The 21,940-nt window shown below is 44.3% G+C and overlaps 1 protein-coding gene and 1 pseudogene across 2 annotated transcripts; one reads left to right on the forward strand and one right to left on the reverse strand.

The window, feature by feature from the left end:
* Positions 1-702: 702 nt before the first annotated feature.
* On the reverse strand, positions 703-9,907 carry LOC135527432 (aladin-like; annotated as a pseudogene).
* Positions 9,908-10,400: 493 nt separating this feature from the next.
* On the forward strand, positions 10,401-21,852 carry LOC135528028 (mitogen-activated protein kinase kinase kinase 12-like). 2 transcript variants are annotated; one of them, XM_064956787.1, is made up of 14 exons: positions 10,401-10,620; positions 12,238-12,800; positions 13,656-13,839; positions 14,071-14,262; positions 14,410-14,568; positions 14,669-14,827; positions 15,027-15,135; positions 15,318-15,427; positions 15,773-15,889; positions 16,167-16,301; positions 16,477-17,188; positions 17,294-17,361; positions 17,642-17,900; positions 20,609-21,852. In XM_064956787.1, the coding sequence occupies exons 2-14, from the start codon at positions 12,299-12,301 to the stop codon at positions 20,774-20,776; spliced, it is 2,874 nt and encodes a 957-aa protein (XP_064812859.1). In that variant the 5' UTR covers positions 10,401-10,620; positions 12,238-12,298; the 3' UTR covers positions 20,777-21,852. The 2 variants fall into 2 exon arrangements, with proteins under 2 accessions (XP_064812859.1, XP_064812860.1); XM_064956788.1 differs by lacking the exon at positions 16,167-16,301.
* The last annotated feature ends 88 nt before the right edge of the window (positions 21,853-21,940 follow it).

The raw sequence follows: 21,940 nt of genomic DNA on the forward strand, positions 1-21,940 counted from the left end.
TCGTAACACAGGAATGAAAGTACTGTATTCATTCACCGGTTTCAGGGTGGCGTCAGGCATGGTTGGCTTCTTTTTGTTAGAAGGCATAAATACAGTAGAGAAAATGTGCTGAATGGAATTGAAGTATTTTGTACATAAACAGTAATGTTTTAATGATGCTTCAAGACATGGCCACGTAGGTGTTTGTCGGCGTTTGGTGATCCGCTTGTCTGTTTCCCTTATCCTCTACACTTCCGTTCTCCTCTCTGTACCTCTCCATATCTTTCTTCTGAGCAATAAAAATTAGACAAAAGACTAAACAGTGATTCTTCTTTAAAGGGAAATTATTCTTGTTATTACAAACCTACATTGACATTATCACAAATGTCACATTTTAGTTTACTTAAATCTTTTAGAGTTATTCTTGACCGAAAGTGAAGGGCAAATCAGGAAGGTAAAACATCAAACTATCATATTAATGCCAGATTGTATACTTATTCTATACTTGACAATACAGTATACTCCTTTACCTAGAACATGGAGATGATTTAAGAAACATCATTAAAGACACACTGAAGCCTCCCAATCAACTCATTCACCTCTTTTGCAAGAACAAACTGGTGATGGCTTGACCTTAACCTCATCCCACCAACCCCCTTGCCATGTCTTGGACTAGGCATAAAAAAAGAGACACAAATAACCATTTGCATAACACTTTGTACACGTTTATTTAACAAGTGTTCCAAAAATTATAAATTGTACTTAAACATGGCTTGAAATATGGTTTCTGTGTTAGTTTGTGTGTGTTTGTGTGGTTAGGAGATGAGTTCTGTGTAGAGTGTCTGGTTGGCATAGTCTGCTGGCCTGCCCTGGGACAGGGGGGAGAGGGGCTGCCTCCAAGGCCGGGCTGGGGATTCCCAGCACTCATTAAGCAAAAAGGCACATGAGTAATCTTTCCATTAGACCAACACTGTGGAGAGACAACATCACTAGTGTCACTGAGATGAGTTTAGCGCCACCTAGCTAGACCTCGTGCTCTATTCACTGCAGCACATCAATAGCCATGTCAAATGGAATGATCAGTGTGTAGACCATGTACAATTTCTAGTTGATGTCTCATTGCCCATCTTTCCCATTCAAATTACATTAATGCATAAACTACGTTTGAGTAAAACAAAAAACAAACAAATAACTTTAAAATCAAAAGTAAACTATAGCGTTAAGATCAGTTTAAGCAGCACTGTGGGGAAACATCTAAGTGCCTGGTTGGCCCCTAAATGTAAAGAACAGTGTTTGTAGAGACTGACCACAGTGAGCTGGGCTCCATGCTTGTAGTTGGGGTTGAATTGCATCAGTCTGGGCTCTGTCCCAGCCTCCCCCTGAACAAAACCACTGACACACATACAGACAGTTATTACCACTGACATACAGAGATACACAACACTGAGACACCCTCCTGGATATGTAACATACTAGAGCACCTACCATGGCAGAAGCTTAAAAGCGGGGTTGATTTGAGTCTTGAACACTGCGATCATGGCAGGGCGGCCTGCTTCAGCATCTCCTGATGGAACAGGTAAGAGGGAGGAAGTGAGTGGAGGAGAGAAGATGACAAAACACACTTTCCAACTTGGAGAAAGAGGAGAGGAGGGAAGGAGCCTGACCTTTGAGAAGCACGGCTAGTCTCTCTCCTGTCGGGTCCCACGCTAGCGACTGGATCTCTCCTCCGACCTTGAAAAACATGCATACACAATAGGCTAATCTGTAAGGTTAATCAATAACTAGTTTAGGGAATGACTAGTTAACCCAGGCCTTTCCTTACGCCATATCTCCATCTGGTGTATTTAAGGTTGTCTCAGACAGGTCGGCCACCACTGTTGCTGCCTTCGGCCCCCCTGACATCCCTAAGGGCATCCCTAGTGGCGAAAGAGGACTTACATCAAAACAAACAACGCAAGCACACAGCACACACTGTAAAACAACTGTAAGAGGTTGGTGTGCTTCATATCATACATGGTCTTGTGTTTGTACCTGGGGTGTCAGTGAAAGTTAGGGCATAGATGACAGTCTCTCCTTGCACACTAAAGAGCAGCCGACTCCCATCAGGACTCCAACTGCCAGACTAGACAGTTACAGAGAGACAGTTAGCCAAACACACAAACACTCACACAGACCAGGTGTCTCACCTGACAGCATCCCTTCAGACAAGGCCACCGCTCGCAAGTCCACATCCTGGTTTCCCAAACCCTGCAACAACACACATAAGACATACACTACTGTTGAAAAGATTGGGTTCACATAGAAATGTCCTTGTTTTTGAAAGAAAAGCACATATTTTGTCCATTAATATATCAAATTAATCAGAAATACAGTGTAGAAATGGTTAATGTTGTAAATGACTATTGTAGCTGGAAACGGGTGATTTTGAAGGGAATATCTACATAGCAACCATTATCAGCAACCATCACTCATGTGTTCCTTTGGAAGACCCATTTTATTGCTTCTTTAATCAGTACAACAGTTTTCAGCTGTACTAACATACGTGCAAAATGGTTTTCTAATGATCAATTAGCCTTTTAAAATTATAAACTTGGATTAGCTAACACAACGTGCCATTGGAACACAGGAGTAGGTTGGTTGCTGATAACGGGCCTTAACGACATAAAGCTCTCCTGCACTACTGTCTCTGACCTGAAGAGGTAGGAGGGTGTAGCTGCCAGCACGCGACTGCCATCAGGGGACCAGGGTAGGTACGTGACTCCTACCCCTCCCACACAGTAGAGAGGCACACAGATCTCAACAGCTACATTCCACACTTGACAGAGATAGAAACAGAGACAGAGAGAAAGAGAGTCACAAGGATGTTCCAGCATCACAGTAAAATACTTTCACAGTTGAGTAGCAGTAGAGTAGAGGTTGAGACTGCTGGTTCCTACCAGCATGGCACTGTCCCTGGGAGAGGCCGACACCAGGAGAGATCCGTTAGGTGACCATGCCATGGAAGTGACAGGGGAGTGGCCTGGGTGGGACAGGACCTGGGCACAGCCAGAAGAAGGTCTGTGAGAGGGAAGAAGAGATAGAAAGAGATTGAATGAGAAATAGGGAGGACGGAGAAAAAGAAAGTTGAAGAGTATAATAATGAGCATGTATACCTGGTAGAGAAATGCTCTCCATCCAACCTCACTGAGCTCGAGCTGTTTTGCAAGGAGGAATGGGAAAAAATTTCAGTCTCTCGATGTGCAAAACTAATAGAGACATACCCCAAGCGACTTACAGCTGTAATCGCAGCAAAAGTTGGCGCTACAAAGTATTAACTTAAGGGGGCTGAATAATTTTGCACGCCCAATTTTTCAGTTTTTGATTTGTTAAAAAAGTTTGAAATATCCAATAAATGTCGTTTCACTTCATGATTGTGTCCCACTTGTTGTTGATTCATCACAAAAAAATACAGTTTTATATCTTTATGTTTGAAGCCTGAAATGTGGCAAAAGGTCGCAAAGTTCAAGGTGGCCGAATACTTTCGCAAGGCACTGTATCTATTAACACTTCCAAGACAAACACCTCTCTACTCTGTAGGGAATACTCTTGAAAATTCAGTCAAGATTTTTTTACAACTCCTTTAATAAAATCAAAATACAACCTTGACATCACACCAACTTACTGGCGTAACTGTGCTTAGCTTTGCTCTCCAATACTCAAATATTATATTCCTGCCCATTCCTCAATCATTTCTGGATCGAAGTATAAAAAGTATTGAATGATTTGTTTGAATGTTCACAACCCATCATGCACTGCTCCTCAACTCTAATAAGTACCTTTTCAGAATTCTGAGAATAACAGCACTTAAACAGATAACTAGAAATTGGCTTAAACCGCTGGCACCACAAATAAGCAATTGGAAAGAAAAAATGTATTCAATATATAGTATGGAAATGACAACTTATAGAATAAGAAACCAAATTACTACTTGAGATACAATGGGAAAAAATATAAAATACAAACATTATAGTATGAAATATTTAGTCTGTATCAGGAGGTAAAATGTACATGTTTTAAATGGACGGGTTTGTGTGCTTGTGTGTGTGTGTGAATGGGTGCATGTAAGCGAGTGTAGAAGAGCAAGTGTGTGAACCCAAATCAGAAACCGTGAATAGATGGCAGCATTCGCGCTAAACTGAAAGGGCGAACCACCGCATTAAACCATGGCAAGGTGATTGGCAATATGGCCGAATACAAACAGTGTAGTAATTCTGTTCGTAAGGCAATTAAACAGGCAAAACTTCAGTACAGAGACAAAGTGGAGTCGCAATTCAACGGGTCAGACACGAGACTTATGTGGCAGGGTCTACAGACAATCACGGACTACAAAGGGGAAACCAGCCACGTCACGGACACCGACGTCTTGCTTCCAGACAAGCTCAACACCTTCGCCCGCTTTGAGGATAACACAGTGCCACCGACGCAGCCCGCTACCAAGGACTGTGGGCTCTGCTTCTCTGTGGCTGAAGTGAGTAAGATATTTAAGCGTGTTAACCACCGCAAGGCTGCCGGCCAAGATGGCATCCCTAGCCGCGTCCTCAGAGCATGCGCAGACCAGCTGGCTGGAGTATTTACGGACATATTCAATCTCTCCCTATCCCAGTCTGCTGTCCTCACTTGCTTCAAGATGTCCACCATTGTTAATGTACCCAAGAAGGCAAAAGACTATCGCCCTGTAGTACTCACTTCTGTCATCATGAAGTGCTTTGAGAGACTAGTTAAGGATCATATCACCTCCTCCTTACCTGACACCCTAGAGCCACTTCAATTTACTTACCACCCCAATAGATCCACAGACAATGCCATCGCACTGCATACAGCCCTATCCCATCTGGACAAGATGAATACCTATGTATCCATTGACTATAGCTCAGCATTCAACCCCATAGTACACTCAAAGCTCATCATTAAGTTTGGGGCCCTGGGTCTGAAACCTGCCCCATGCAACTGGGTCCTGGACTTGCTGATGGGCCGCCTCCAGGTGGTGAAGGTAGGAAACAACACCTCCACTTTGCTGATCCTCAACACAGGGATCCCACAAGGGTGCGTGCTCAGTCCCCTCCTGTACTCCCTGTTCACCCATGACTGGGTGGCCACGCAAGCCTCCAACTCAATCATCAAGTTTGCAGAGGACACAACAGTAGTAGGCCTGATTACTAACAATAATGAGACAGCCTACAGAGAGGAGGTGAGGGCCCTGAGAGAGTAGTGTCAGGAAAATAACCTCTCACTCAACATCAACAAAACAAAGGAGCTGATTGTGGACTTCAGGAAACATCAGAGGGAGCACGCCCCTATCCACATCAACGGGACCGCAGAGGAGAAGGTGGATAGCTTCAAGTTCCTTGGCGTACACATCACTTATGATCTGAAATGGTCCACCCACACAGATAGTGTGGTGAAGAAGAAGGCGCATCCATGCCAATTTGGCATGGCCCCTAAGACCCTCATACTTTTACAGATGCACAATTGAGAGCATCCTGTCAGGCTGTATCACAGCCTGGTACGGCAACTGCACCGCCCGCATCCGCAGGGCTCTCCAGAGGGTGGTGCGGTCTGCCCAACGCATCACTGGGGGCAAACTTCCTGCCCTTCAGGACATTACATTTACATTACATTTAAGTCATTTAGCAGACGCTCTTATCCAGAGCGACTTACAAATTGGTGAATTCACCTTCTGACATCCAGTGGAACAGCCACTTTACAATAGTGCATCTAAATCATTTAAGGGGGGGGGTGAGAAGGATTACTTATCCTATCCTAGGTATTCCTTGAAGAGGTGGGGTTTCAGGTGTCTCCGGAAGGTGGTGATTGACTCCGCTGTCCTGGCGTCGTGAGGGAGTTTGTTCCACCATTGGGGGGCCAGAGCAGCGAACAGTTTTGACTGGGCTGAGCGGGAACTGTACTTCCTCAGTGGTAGGGAGGCGAGCAGGCCAGAGGTGGATGAACGCAGTGCCCTTGTTTGGGTGTAGGGCCTGATCAGAGCCTGGAGGTACTGCGGTGCCGTTCCCCTCACAGCTCCGTAGGCAAGCACCATGGTCTTGTAGCGGATGCGAGCTTCAACTGGAAGCCAGTGGAGAGAGCGGAGGAGCGGGGTGACGTGAGAGAACTTGGGAAGGTTGAACACCAGACGGGCTGCGGCGTTCTGGATGAGTTGTAGGGGTTTAATGGCACAGGCAGGGAGCCCAGCCAACAGCGAGTTGCAGTAATCCAGACGGGAGATGACAAGTGCCTGGATTAGGACCTGCGCCGCTTCCTGTGTGAGGCAGGGTCGTACTCTGCGGATGTTGTAGAGCATGAACCTACAGGAACGGGCCACCTACAGCAGGACAGGACATCTACAGCACCCAATGTCACAGGAAGGCCAAAAAGATCATCAAGGACATCAACCACCCTAGCCACGGCCTGTTCACCCCGCTATCATCCAGAAGGCGTGGTCATAACAGGTGCATAAAAGCTGGGACCAGTTTATGCTGTTCTGTGAAGGGAGTAGTACACAGCGTTGTACGAGATCTTCAGTTTCTTGCCAATTTCTCGCATGGAATAGCCTTCATTTCACAAAACAAGAATAGACTGACGAATTTCCGAAGAAAGTTATTTGTTTCTTGCCATTTTGAGCCTGTAATCGAACCCACAAATGCTGTCTCAACAAGGCCAGTTTTATTGCTTCTTTAATCAGAACAACAGTTTTCAGCTGTGCTAACAATTGCAAAGGGTTTTCTAATGATCAATTAGCCTTTTAAAATGGCTAACACAACGTGCCATTGGAACACAGGAATGATGGTTGCTGATAATGGGCCACTCTACGCCTATGTAACCGGTGTGAAATGGCTAGCTAGTTAGCGGGGTGCGAGCTAATAGCGTTTCAATCGGTGACGTCACTCGCTCTAAGACCTTGAAGTAGTTATTCCCCTTTCTCTGCAAGGGCCGCGGCTTTTGTGGAGCGATGGGTAACGATGCTTCGTGGGGAGGCAGTTGTTGTTGATGTGTGCAGAGGGTCCCTGGTTCAAGACCAGGTAGGGGCGAGGAGAGGGACAGAAGCTATACTGTTACATTGATGCTGTTGACCCGGATCACTGGTTGCTGCGGAAAAGGGGGAGGTCAAAAGGGTGGTGAGTGTAACCGGTGTGAAATGGCTAGCTAGTTAGCAGGATGCACGCTAATAGCATTTCAATCAGTGACGTCACTCGCTCTGAGACCTTGAAGTAACAAGGGCAGCGTCTTTTGTGGAGCAGTGGGTAACAATGCTTCGTGGGGAGGCAGTTGTTGATGTGTGTAGAGGGTCCCTGGTTCAAGCCCAGGTAGGGGCGAGGAGAGGGATGGAAGTTATACTGTTACACCTATGTAGATATTCCATAAAAAATCTGCAGTTTTCAGCTACAATAGTCATTTACAACATTAACAATGTCTACACTGTATTTCTGATCAATTTGATGTTATTTTAATGGGCAAAAAAATATGCTTTTCTTTCAAAAACAAACAAAAGGACATTTCTAAAACCAAAACTTTTGAAAGGTAGTGTATGTAAAGCAGATACTTACATTTTCTTATTTTTTTTATTGCAAAAATTGATAACCTGTTTTGACTTTGTCATTATGGGGTATTGTGTGTAGATTGATGAGGGGGAAAAAACATTTAATCAATTTTAGAATAAGGTTGTAACATAACCAAATGTGGAAAAAGTGAAGGGGTCTGAATACTTTCCGAATGCACTGTAGGCCGACTCATATTCTGTTTTTCTGAAATAAAACATTTCTTAATATAATTTATTGTGAAGTGTATATTAAATGGATTTAGATTTTTATTTTAATATAGGTTTCAAAGGCGCGTTCCTAAGATTTGACGCCTCTCACGGTCCCTGCTCTCTCCTCCGGTGAGACTGACCAGAGAGAGGGGACATCATCTTCCACTTGATGGCGATACTCTACTTGCACCACATCTGCCTCATGCACAAATTCATGTTGTTCCTATGAACAGAGAATGTTAAATATTCCTCATTATTAGAATAGACACAACGACCTGCTAATAATAATATAAACGCAGGGCTATTGATTCACTTGTCTACTCATTCAGTATAGTGTGGATTTTGTTATTTTATTAGGATCCCCATTAGCTGTTGCAAAAGCAGCAGCTACTCTTCCTGGGGTCCACGCAGAACATGAAACATAATACAGAATGACATCAATAGACAAGAACAGCTCAAGGACAGAACTACATACATTTTTAAAAGGCACACGTAGTCTACATATCAACGCATAGACACAAACTATAAAATAATAAAACAGTGTAGACAGTGCTGAATATAAACAGACAAACTCACTCAAAAAAAAGCAGCTCTTTGCTGTATTCTTTGACGCTCTCTCTCTCTCTGGTCAAGGTTAGATGAATCTCAGGTAGGCTAGTATAACATTTTGCTGTGGCCGGAGTTGTGGAAACTGTAGGCAAGGTGATTTGAGCGATCCAGGACAAATACAATTTAAAAAGGAGCGCAAGAAAGTGATCGACTCGGAATGCCTTGAAGATTGACCTGACCAGTCGATCGTAATCGACCGGTTGGTGACCATTGTCCTAAGGTAATAAATAACTCATATTTGACAAGGACATAAGAGAGGGTATATTTAAGGATCTAATTGGGGACAAACTAAAAAGGTGGTCTTACCAGTTGAGCACTTGGGAAAACTCAGTGGTCATGTCCTCGCTGCTTAACTGAAGACAAAGGGCAGACAACAGTCAAAACACCCTGGCAAGTTTAGTATTGTCTGATTGTTACTGATGGAAAATGTGCCATGTGAATTGACTGTGAGACTGGGCCACTTACTGTGAGATGAGGAAACAGAGAGCCGTGGAAGGAGGAGACCCACCGTAGCAAAGCCAGGACACAGCTAGAGCTAACCTCTAGCCACTTGGGCACTGGGAACACACACACATTAAAGAGTTACACACTCTTGCATGATAGAACACTTTCTTATCTGAAGCGCAGTCTGCACGTAATATTTTCAAGACCGTAAAATAATGAAGATAACATGGCACTCACCCCCTGCACTGGAGTTGGCTATTTCATTTAGGAGTCCAGAGAGGCCTGCATCACGCCTAGCAGACAGACACAGAGGTAGGAATTAGTGAACAGGGCCTTAGAATTGACTGTGTGCGTCTCTGTCTGTGTGTATGTGTCGCACACACCAAGCCCCTGCACTCCTTGTGTACAGTGTCTCACAGTGGTCCCGAAAGGCTGCCTTGCTGCTGCTCTCTTGGCGGCTGCAAGGTTTCAGTGTCTCTCCCGGGAAGTACAGATTCAGAGGATGTGAATCCTACAGCAAATGGACATACATTAGACATATATATACACACACACACACACACACACACACACACACACACACACACACACACACAATAAGAATAAAGAATAAACATCTAAACATTACAGTGACAAACAGTTTTTGGTAACTGAAGTTTGTGGTGACTAGTACAAGGATTGGCATTGATATGATAGCCCACCCACCCCAAACCAGACTGCTGGATCTGTGTGCGGAGGGGGGAACAGAGCCAAGGAACACATCATAACCACATTACTCCTGAAAAAGACATCACATTTAATAGCTCAACATTCAGCCATCACTTGCAGATGCTAGCTTAATTAGCTAGCTAGTCACTAACGTTAGCTATCGAGCAAGCTTGGCTGGCTAGATTGGATTGACACTTTAGACTTGCTAGCTACGTAGCAGGCTAGCTAGACCGACAATTACAAAATACAACTACACAGTTATCCATGTAGTGGTACATTGTCCATGTACTGTTGTTACCTTTATTTTCCTGTAAAATGTAGCTAGGTTTACAGCAGCTTCAAAAAGATCGGCCAGTTAACAAATCCCGCCGTGCTGGATTCATAAACTACGGAGGCCTGTAAGAAGGCATACAAAACGGCAAATTTCCACAACGCCGGACATACTTTTCCCAGAGGTGAATACTCTGCTGTCATCTATCGGATAAATAGTGGCATTACATCCTACTTCTGTTCGCAGTTCACATTGGTGCTGTTTCATCCATTTGTGACATGGATGAAATAAGCAAACTGTAAAAACGTGCTGGTTGTTTGCAATTCAAATGCCGTTTTGATGAGAGAATGCATGGTGTGTAGACCTTGGTGGACAAATTATTAGCTATACCACATTTGAACCGTTAATTGTGTTTGTAATTTAGAGATTTCCGAAGACAGAACTAAGTAGTCAGTGGAACAGACATGACACGAAGACAGTTGATTAACTTTGCTGAAAAGATGGAAACCACTGTAGTTTTGTGGGGGCGATATCCACGCCCCCTTGTGGGTTTGCAACTCCGTGACGTCAATTCAGCACTAGGAAGGAGACAGCTCCCTCCCTCCCCCAACCCTGCGCGCCTCACGTTCCATGGGTCCCCGGTTATTGATAACACAATTTGCCCGCTGGGATTCGTTCTGATAACGTGAACTCGTGGGAAGGTTCTTTCATGCAATACAACGACAGACAGTCCGGAGAAAAAAAAACGACGATTGCTCTTCACTATTACATGTAGGAAGCTGAACCCACCCCTTACTTGAGAACGCGACAGCAACCAGACAGAAAGGTAATGGAATGTCATTCAATGAATTATATTATATAAAATATTATGCGTTGTGCGTTATGTACTCTGTTCACATTAGCATAGGCTACCACCAGGTCAATCTGGCAAAAAAATGCATACTCGTCGATTAATACGAAAAATCATATTTCTGCATCAGTATCATAGTCTGTTACGAAATATTTTATGTTGGTGCCAAAATTTCAGTAAATCTACAGACGCTGCGGCAGTTAGACTTGGCATGGACTTGTACGGTTCGGGCATTAATTGACGTACGTCGACTGTGATGCTAGTGAGTGTCAACATCACATCCGTGGTTATTTAAAGATTGATCTTCCTGCGAGAAAGAGCTCCTTCACACAGACCCAGTGTTTTTCCCATTTCACGCTCTCTATTCGCTCGAGAGTCATATTGTAATATGAATTGGGTACATGTGGCAATTCTCCCTCCCTCCCTCCTTCCTACACACACACACACACAAACACACACACACACACACACACACACACACACACACACACACACACACACACACACACACACACACACACACACACACATACACTCACACACACACACTCACGCGCACGCACACACACACACATACGCACGCACACACACACACACACACACACACACACACACACACACACACGCACACACACACACATACACTCACACACACACACTCACGCGCACGCACACACACACGCATACACACACACACACACACACACACACACACACTCACACACACACACCTCAGTGGTTAGGGTTGCAATTTCGTCATAATCTGCAGAACTAAAGTGTCAGGACTGAAAAACATACAGTATTGTATATGTATAGTTTGCAACATTAAAATGTCAAGCCAAGCATGTATCAGGACCATAAGTGTCATTCAATGCATACAGTACCAGGAGAGGCATAGTACTCATCCTTATTGATTCCAGCAGTGCATCATCCATATCCATCACTGTGTAAAACAAGACATAGGCTATCCTGACCTATGGTGACCGTCCAACAGGAAACACCCTGGGGATAAAGGTCAGGTCTATTTTGTAGTCAGTGCTATGTCCTTGGTTCATTCATAAAACTATTCCCCATTGACTAGCCTTGTAATTACCAGACTGATTACCACTGTCGCGAACATTCATGTAAGCGTGCAAGATCAGGTGGCTTGAGATGCTACTGTTTGACTGCCTCAATCCCATTCATAAATATTAAGATGTGGTCTGCTGAATAATTGAGGCTTTTGTCTTTATTGAGGAGAAACTGGATGTAATGGTTGACTTGCTCTCACAGGAGTGTTTTTAAAGAAAGAGTAAGATTTCTTTTTTTTTCTCCCTCTCCTCTCCTGCAAAGTAAGGCCCATCTGTCTGATGGTTAATCTGTTACAGACAGTCATTCTGCATAGTACTTGATTACAATAATCTATAATTTACTTCAACTATGTACCATACTGACAAGGCCAATCACACATCATACACTGTTTTAAAATGAGAAGTCTAGATACAGGACTATTTCATCAATGGACAGCTCTGAAACAGCCAAATTAATTACACTGATTTATAGTGACTCATTGCATTTTTCCTCTCCTATTCATCTTTGTGTCACTCCATCCAGGCCTCCCCTTTTCCCTCTCTACTCCCATACATCATTGGTTATTGTGTTGTGGGACCCCCTGATGAGTGGGACCTGCCTCCACGAGCCCCACGTCCCCTCCCCCTCCCTCTCAGGCTTCAGCACCCCCATCTCAGAACCTACCTTCCGCAGGCTGGATGCAGACCCCCCCGCCTGCACCCCAGAGACCGACCTGACCCCCACCCAGTGTGTCCTCCGCAACGTGCTGTGCATCGACACAGGTGGGGCACCAGTTGTGTTAGGCGGAGGTGAGGGGTCCCCCCACACCTGTGGCGGCAGCCCGACCCCCAGCGACGGGCCCCTGGCCCACTTTGACCACAGCGTGCTGAAGTTGCACGAGCATGAAGCCTGCCAGTGTGGCGGCGGGGAGGAGGCAGGGCTTAGCTCAGAGGCTGGGGCCGTCCACAGCCAATCAGACAACATCCGGCTGCAGCAAGGGAGTGGAGGGTTCCTGGAGGGGCTGTTTGGCTGCCTGAAACCTGTCTGGACCATGATCGGGAAAGCCTACTCCACCGAACACAAGCATAACCAGGAAGGTGCGTGGAGTGAGTATAACAGCCAATTCTATGTCACTTCACTATTTGCACAAGGTCTCCTGTGTTTAACAAAGACGTTTGTATACTTTTAGGATACTGAATACCAAACCAATACATGAGAGACACTTCAGAATATTTCACTCTGTGTAGGATATATACGACACTGAAACTTTTGTCACTTGAAATGTTAGATAGTCAAGATGTTGAGGTAAATCCGCACACCATGGTGATGCATTATATACTGTATAAAGGTTCAACTTGACTTAATTTCATTATGGAGGTACATCACTAAAATGGCTTCCATTTTCCTCACTGTTTATCTCTTACTCCTGCCACCATGCCCCCTGCAATGCTGCTGACGTTACCTGTGCACTAGACTTATTCACAGTTAGCTACAGATGACACCAGCAGCTGCCTCCACAGCAGCAGGTCCCTGGAGACCACAACTTTTCTCATGAAGAATTCTCCTGCTTGTCTCTCTTATCCCGCCTACTGGCTTCTCTTTCCTCACAGTGACCAAATTCTCAGTCATTCATCTATCTAATGTAGTCTCATGACAGATGATGGAGGGAGGAGAGATTAGATTTGGGAAGATGTGCAGCTGTTTGCCTCTACATCTCTCCCCAACTGCCATCATACTGTACACTGAGCATATTGATCAAATCGTAGCTATGATGCTACCATGGGGAAAACACCTACTAATTTTCTGATGTAAAGTACTTTTTTTCACAGGAAAGCTTCCTATAAACAGATGATGAGGTTTATATGATACTTAGCTGGTCTGCTTACTGGCCTGGAGTCCTCTCCATCTGCCCCTCATGGCCTGTGACGGACTGTTTCCTTGTGTTGATATTGTGTTTTTAGAATCCTGGGAAGTTCCGTTTGAGGAGATCTCAGACCTGCAGTGGGTGGGCAGCGGGGCCCAGGGTGCCGTCTTCTTGGGGAAGTTCCATGGAGAGGACGTGGCTGTCAAGAAAGTCCGGGACATCAAGGAGACGGAGATCAAGCACCTACGCAAACTCAAGCACCCCAACATAATCACCTTCAAGTGAGGAAAACTCCCTGACCCAGACCCCAAGAAAACAGTAGAGATTTCTATGAACATATCAACTGTTCGTCCAAGCTATTGTATTGTAGCCTTGACCAGCAGTAACTAGCACTCCATCAAGACTGACATCATCAGACACTGACTTTTTCAAATGTTCTCTTCTTTATACTTGTCTCACTGCCTCCACCCTCCCTCTCCCCATTCCTCCTACCTCCTCTCTCACTCCCCCAGGGGTATCTGCACCCAGGCTCCCTGCTATTGTATCCTGATGGAGTACTGTGCGCAGGGCCAGCTGTACGAGGTGCTAAGGGCGGGCAGGAACATCACCCCCTCCCTACTCATCGACTGGGCCATGGGCATTGCCGGGGGCATGAACTACTTACACCTCCACAAGATCATCCACAGAGACCTCAAGTCCCCCAAGTGAGTCACTGTGTTGGGTATTATAAAAAACCATCTGCCTATAGACCAGAATGCCCCAAAGTAAATCAATTAGCTCTTTCATTAAAAAATGTATTTTCTGGCTTAAGAACATCTAAAAAAAATAGTTTTTTGCTCTATCCATGGCAGTATGTTGATTACACATGATGACTTGGTGAAGATCTCTGACTTTGGCACCTCCAAGGAGCTCATTGATAAGAGCATGAAGATGTCTTTTGCTGGTACGGTGGCCTGGATGGCCCCAGAGGTCATTCGGAATGAACCCGTATCAGAGAAGGTGGACATCTGGTAAGTGAAGGAATTCAACGTATTGACCATAGAAAAGAGGACCAATGCAATTCCATCTCTAATCAGTGATCACTAATATAAAGAGTGTTGTGAACTGCAGGTCGTTTGGGGTGGTGTTGTGGGAAATGCTGACCGGGGAGGTCCCCTATAAGGATGTGGACTCCTCCGCCATCATCTGGGGGGTGGGCAACAACAGCCTGAACCTCCCTATCCCCAAGAGCTGCCCCGATGGCTTCAAAATCCTCCTGAGGCAGTGCTGGTGAGTGGAGATGGTGGGAGGGAGGGAAGGAGGGGGAGAAAGAGAGGGATGGTGGAAAAGAGGAGAGAGGAGTTAGTGGAAATAGATAGAGGGAAATAATTTCCTTTGAAATCTTTCCTAGGTAGACTTGGCCAATGTAGATCCATAATGATTATATAGAAGATATACCAAACTTGTCTCTGACTCCTCGGTTTTGCAGGAACTGTAAACCCAGAAATAGACCCTCTTTCCGTCAGATCCTCCTCCATCTGGATATAGCCTCAGCTGATGTCCTCTCCACCCCACAGGAGACATACTTCAAGTCTCAGGTAGCCTACTCGACACTATGCCACACACACACAACATAATGAATGTATACACAAACAAACACATTCACAGAAATGCACACGCACACACACACACACACACACACACACACACACACACACACACACACACACACACACACACACACACACAGAGTGCCTAAGTCTCTGTGTGTGTTGAGCAGGCTGAGTGGCGGGAGGAGGTGAAGCAGCACTTTGAGAAGATTAAGTCTGATGGGACCTGTCTGCACCGACTGGACGAGGAACTGATCAACCGACGCAGAGAGGAGCTCAGGTCTGTACCACAACACTCTGACAGACAGAGTTACTCTTCTCTTTTACCTGCTGGAAGTGATGCAATGCCAGTATTGTAAAAGAGAAAGCCACCAGTGCCTTGTTATGAGCTGTGTAACTACAGGACAGCAGTCCAGGGTCATGTAGACAGGCAGTTTCACTAACATCAAATGGCTCCAGTTCCTTTGCCCTTCCTTTATCTACCTTTGGAGATATAAAAAAGAAAGAAAGAGATGGAGGGAAAAAAATCAAATAAATAGGCTCAGGGCGCATTTCTGTTACACAGCATTTGGATTCTTTCATGCGTAAACATGATGTCACTTCTTGTGCACTCTTTTCTATTCAGGCACGCTCTGGACATCCGTGAGCACTATGAGAGGAAACTGGAGAGGGCCAACAACCTCTACATGGAGCTCAATGCTGTCATGCTGCAGCTGGAGCTCAAAGAGAAAGAGCTACAGAAGTAGGTGGATCCATCAGGCAAAGCACTTCAATGCATGTGGAGTTGTTCAGCAAATTCTCAGATCATTTATAAAGAAAATTCTAATTTAGCACATCAATGATATCAGCTAGGATGTTATATAGACATACTGAACAGGCAGTGTTTGAAAATAAATGGATAATAAGTATTTGGTAATTAGGGTTATATAAGGTACAAGTCATAGAAATAGAATATGTAGAACAGAGTAGTTACTGGATTTCGCATGCAATCAACTTTAATCGTGTTGATGTGTACCTAGGAGAGAGCAGTCTTTAGATAAGAAGTTTCCAGGACTGTTCAAGCACCATAGCTCCAGACAGACTAGCTCCTCCAACTCCATGGACAAACTCATCAAGAAGAGAAACGTCCCACAGAAACTGCCCTCTGGAAAGAGGTGAGCGTTAATTCCGAGAGCCAAAAGCATAGGAGGCAAGGGTAGTTCTAATGTGAGCCCAATGCAGAATTAACTTACTCATGTAACCCAATTGAAAGCACTTTAAATAAATGTATAATCAGATTATATCACAATGTATCTGACCATTGTTTTCTATTCTATCTTGTTCTCACAGGCCAGACATCCTCAAGTCAGAGGTGATCATTCCCAAGATGGATTCCTCCGTGATGCAGGTCACCATCCCCTCCTGCACCAACAGGGGCTCCACGTCTCCTAGCCGCTCACGGAGGATCAAGACCCGCCACCGCAAGCCTGGCAAGGGCAGCAGCGGGGACCTAGCTGGTCTGAAGGCCACTCAACCCTCCCCTGGCGGGGACAACCCTGCCCAGGCCAACAGCTTCAGCACGGAACCCTCTAAGCAGCTCCTGGACCCCAGCGCAGTCTTGCGGGTCCTGGGCCACGAGCAGCAGCAGAGGCAGCTGTCCTCCTCCAGCCCAGACCTCATATGCATCACGCTGGCAGCTGAGGGCCAGGGGAAAGGAGAGACCACCATGGGGGGGCTGGAGAAGGGTGGCAGCCTGAATGCCTCCGCGGGCATGGGGGGGTCCGAGCGGGGAGCGGCAGGTCTGGATGACCTCACAGAGACGCCCCCGCATAGCAACACTCCCAGTGAGGACGCAGCATCATTCCCCTTCTCTAGCAGCCCAGACTCGCCATGCGGGAGGGGGGTGGCCGCCGGGAGGGGGTCTGTGCTGGGTGCCCCACGCCTGCCCCACGATGGGGACTATAAGGAGGAGGGAGTGAGTGGTGTGAGGTTACCCCGGGTGGCGTCAGGGCACCTCACTCCCTCAGCTATCCTGTACAGGGCAGCCATCACACGCAAACAGGTACAATCCCAATGAAAAGCTAGTCATGTTCAGTATGTACTCTCTCCTTTCATCTCTGTGAATGTGTTTAGCTAACTCCCTCTGTTCTATGGGCTGTGTCCACAGAGGCGTGGCGTGTCTTCAGAGGAGGAGGAGGGGGAGGTTGACAGCGAAGTGGAGTTGCCACGGAGACGGTGAGAATGTTGCTGTACTCCAGTACCCAAAAAACTGCCCGTAATTTACCTTTGTCTCATCATTGATCTGTAATATGATTTTAGGAATCACAGGGTTTGACACCATTATGAAAATGACATTTGTAATTCCAATCAGAGATGTTTTGTGTTGCTAGTATAAGTGAATCTGCAAGTGACCTGCAGTATGATGACTATTAATTATGGAATTAATCAAAACTGAAACAAAAGCGGATTCTTCCTTTCTTTTATCTCCCTCTTCTCTCTTGTTCGTTCTCCCCAGACGCCCGACCAGCATCAACCAGTGCCAGTCGGGGTCCACCTTCAGTTCAGAGAACCTCTCTGTGTCAGACGGCGAGGAAGGTCACACCACCGACCACTCCCACAGTGGCACCCCGGACGTGGTCAGCAACAACACGGACGACCGTCTGTACGACCGCAGCGATGACCTCCTGTCGCAGGGGTCAGAGTTCCCGGCAGACAACACGGACCTGGCGCAGGGCTCTGACGGGTTGTCTGAGAGGAAAAGTGCTCTGGGCCAGGTAACACAATCTGATACTGGCACTTTTGTAGCGCACATCCCCGCAGCCCCTGCAAGGGGGGGGGGTCCACGAGCTTTGACCAAGCTTTAAAAATCCCTTTTTTTATAGTTAAATGTTTTTTATTCAGCTCCATTATTTGATCTTAAAATGTACATTTACGGGAATTTTCTAAGGGAAAAGGTTTTGTTTTTGAAATACTTTCAGTACTATAAATGTCCATGTCAGTTCTATGCTTGGAAATGCCGTTGTCCGGAGCAAAGCATCCCAATATTTTTGCAATAATGGATATTAGCTGAAAAATGATCTTATGTAGTTTCTTGCAATAGCCCTCTGTGACTTTAAAGAATATTTTTCTCAAAACTGTAATTCTTCAAAGATGTTTCTTCAAGTGCATACCACTTGAAGAAATAGTCAGAAAAACACAAAATTCTTCAGATTTTTGTCTATTGTCAACTCAACTCTGAGTACTGAAAGATCTGATAGAAAGGTTATGTTTTTATTTGGGATTTTCAAATGAATAATTTTCCATATTTTACAAATGTTTGTACTGAACTTTAATTTTTGAGGCAAAAAAATGTCTGTTTTGAGTATCTGTTGTCAAATCCGTCAGTGGCTTGTCACCCCGTCTCTGATGGCTAACCCCCTTAAAATATATATTTTTGTCAATATTCTGAATTATGTTTTTTATTACTAGCTAGGTTTACATCCAATTGGTGACAGAGTTTCATGCGAATACTCCAGAATCCGCAAAAATAAAATATGCGCATTTTTCCACCAGTTGTATGTTTCCACTAAATGGACTTGTTGAGAAAAAAATCAGTGCGTGATGACGTAGTGCATACAAAATGTACTTTTTCGTGATAGTTTTGTCTCAAAAACTTTTGCGTTAAATAGCAAATGTGCCTCCATCGGTCTTGGCGCCTGCGCTCTAGCCAACAGCCTGCAGATACAGTGCGGGTAGGCAGTGCGGGTTGTCTAGTCTACATGATGAGATTCTTATGGATAAGAGCAATAATATTTGTATTTGTTAAACGGTAGTCAAGCATCGACCATCATATCACCAGAATAAGACCCTCAATATTTATTGGAAAGCAGCATCAAGCTCATAACCGTGTACTTTCCACACTGTGTAGTTCATCATAATTTATTTCATATGTAGCCTATAAACTGCATGGTTTCCTGAGTCGTAGTGGGAGAACCAGACACCATATCATCACGTGACTCCTAATTTACTTCTAAATGGTGGTTATTTTATCAATATTTGCGCATAACGGCGTTTCCATCAACGTTTCCAACATAATACATTTTACCGACACAGAAAGATTCCGTAGAGGTGAAACAATTTAAGTATTTGCTGTGACCTACGGGATAATGTTTGTTTTAGAAATGTTGTTTTATGTTTTAAATCTAGAAATGCATGCATGCTTTTTATGGTGTCTGAGTTAATTGTTAATTTTTTATTTTTTTATTTCTTCTTTTTTTTAAGAAAAGGAGGTTGTTCTTTTACCTGGTGTGATAACACTTTGGTCTATCAAAATATATATTAAACATTTTGTAAATATTAAGACAAATATTTGTGGGAAAAAAGAATCCCTGTGCTCTAAAACAGCAAAATATTCTGTCAGCCTTATAGCAAAATGTGTAAAATAGCACGAGATTAGCTATAGAACTGCAAATCTTTTCTCTCTGCCCCATGGCAAAAATAGTATTTACTCAGACATTGCGGGGGCCCTACAACCTTTTCCACATTTTGTGTTACAGCCTGAATTTAAAATTGATTAAATTGCGATTTTGTGTCACTGGCCTACAAACAATACCGCATAATGTCAAGTGGAATTATGTTTTTTGAAATTTGTACTAATTAAATAGCATGTTCGAACATGAGTAAATAGAGCCGAATATATTTATGAAATTCACCTTGTCTGAAAGAGATTTACATGGTTATTAAAATGTCAAGCCACACGAACACACAGCCCTTAATTTAATCGTTTCTAAAATCCCCTATGGGAAAAATAAATGGTGGGAAAAGGATTGGAACCATTTCGCTGTTTGACCGCTAGGTTTTATGGGTATTATGACACCTCCACTGTGCTGCATAGCAGCTGTTCGTCTGCTATTGCACAAGTCGGCTTGATTGGTTGCGGTCTCTCCCTCGCTGCTTCTCATGTCACTCGCTCACACAGTACGTCCCCGACCCCGCTTGCTAGAGCGGCACCGCTCTCTCCCTCTCATGCTTTACCAGCTCTGGTTCATCAAACATGATTTTCTGCTGCTTCCCTCACTCGGCTCGGCCCTGGTTTGGATCCGACCATGTCTATACGGAACGGGTCGAGTTGTCCTCGGGTCCGTTTGGAACGGGTCTCTGTATTTAAATTGTTTTATTTATGCATATCGGGTCCAGGTGGGAAAGCCCCAGGTCCATTTTGGAATGGGTCCAACTTCACAGCTGTATTTAATTCAGGCTGTAATACTACAAAATGTTAAATAAGTCAAGGAGTATGAATACTTTCTGAAGGCACTGTACTTGTACCTATCATTTATCTATTCATTACCACCAGTTTCTAATCTACAACTTCTAGTGTGATTTTTTTTATTATACCACAATCTCTTCTTCGATAGTGATTAACGGTTCCCATAACTCTGAGGTTTCAGTTAATTCTGTAATCTACCTCTAGCATAATGTTTCTCTCTCCATCTTTACCCCTCAGAGTCAGGCCTTGTGCGACGACTCAGACTGCGACAGCGCTGAGCTTGACCAGTCAGGAAGTGGGGAGCCCAGTCATCCACCCAGCGCTGGGGCCTATGCACCTCCATCAGGGTCCCATTTTGGGCACCAACGAGGGTCTCCACAGGGGCCCCAGACAGGGCCTCCATAGAGCCAACACACTGGACACTATAGAACTACAGCTACCTTACAGTAAACAACCATCACAAGAGCCTACATACGCCAGTCTCTAAAGCAGGACTTGACTGAATGTGATGAGGGGTCATATCCACTTAGCCTGAGCTATGACAAGTTATCTACCAGTGTCTTATAAAGCAATATGGGTTTGTTAGTTAGCAAGCCTTCATAAGACAATGCAGGTGATTTGTTATAAACTGATAGCAGTTATGACAGTTTGTAATATCTGACTTGTTTAGATTTGATTTTATAGACTTTAGATAAGTGTTAATATAAGTACCTATAGCCACTGCTCCAGTTCAGGAAAAAAAAAATATACTCAGAAATACAAACTGTCCCCTTTGGTAACTTGCCATCTGGTACTTTACCATCACTGCTCTTGGAGGAGCCTAATTTCCAATTCACTTTTTTCTCATGCAAATTAATAATAATGTAGATATCACATGACAAATCTAAATGTATTTTACGTGTAAGACAAGAACTGATGAAAGAAAAAGACGTATGCAGCCCAATGAACAAATGCATGACTACACATGCTTTTATTTTAAGTTTTGGATGTATCCATTTTATATTTTGTGAGAAGGTTTACACTTTTTTACCCTGTATTATTTCCATATATTTTTATTATTGATGTCGGCACTTAAATAGTTATGTCAAATGGGAATGAAAATCTCACCGAAATGTTCCCTTTCATGGATAGGTCCCTCAGTTGGTAATGTTAAAGTCATACTTTGATCTTAACTCTCCTACCACTGAGTTTTGAATACACATCCCTTTAAGATCACACAGGAATTAGCCAGAACAGAGAATACACTGGTAGAAGTAGTGGAATAGTAAGCATCCTTTGAATTTCAAGAGGTTTACACATGAACTGTAAAATAGGAATGATATCCAAATATGAGGAACAAAATAAACTGTTGGCAAATCGTCAAGGTGTGACAGGTGTGTTATATTTGGGAATATGTAGCCTTGAAGACCCTATGACTAGGTGACACCCCTGTATGACAAAGTCCAATCCAATAAAAATAAAACCAAAACGCGCAACAACTACATTGTGCCATCTCTATTCATTGAGTTCAGGCAGTTTATTTTTACATTAGTAGTAGGAAAGCTACTCATGTTTACCCCAGGAAATGTT

Source organism: Oncorhynchus masou, chromosome 33 (genome assembly GCF_036934945.1).
Source record: "Oncorhynchus masou masou isolate Uvic2021 chromosome 33, UVic_Omas_1.1, whole genome shotgun sequence".
Taxonomy (NCBI): Eukaryota; Metazoa; Chordata; class Actinopteri; order Salmoniformes; family Salmonidae; genus Oncorhynchus; species Oncorhynchus masou.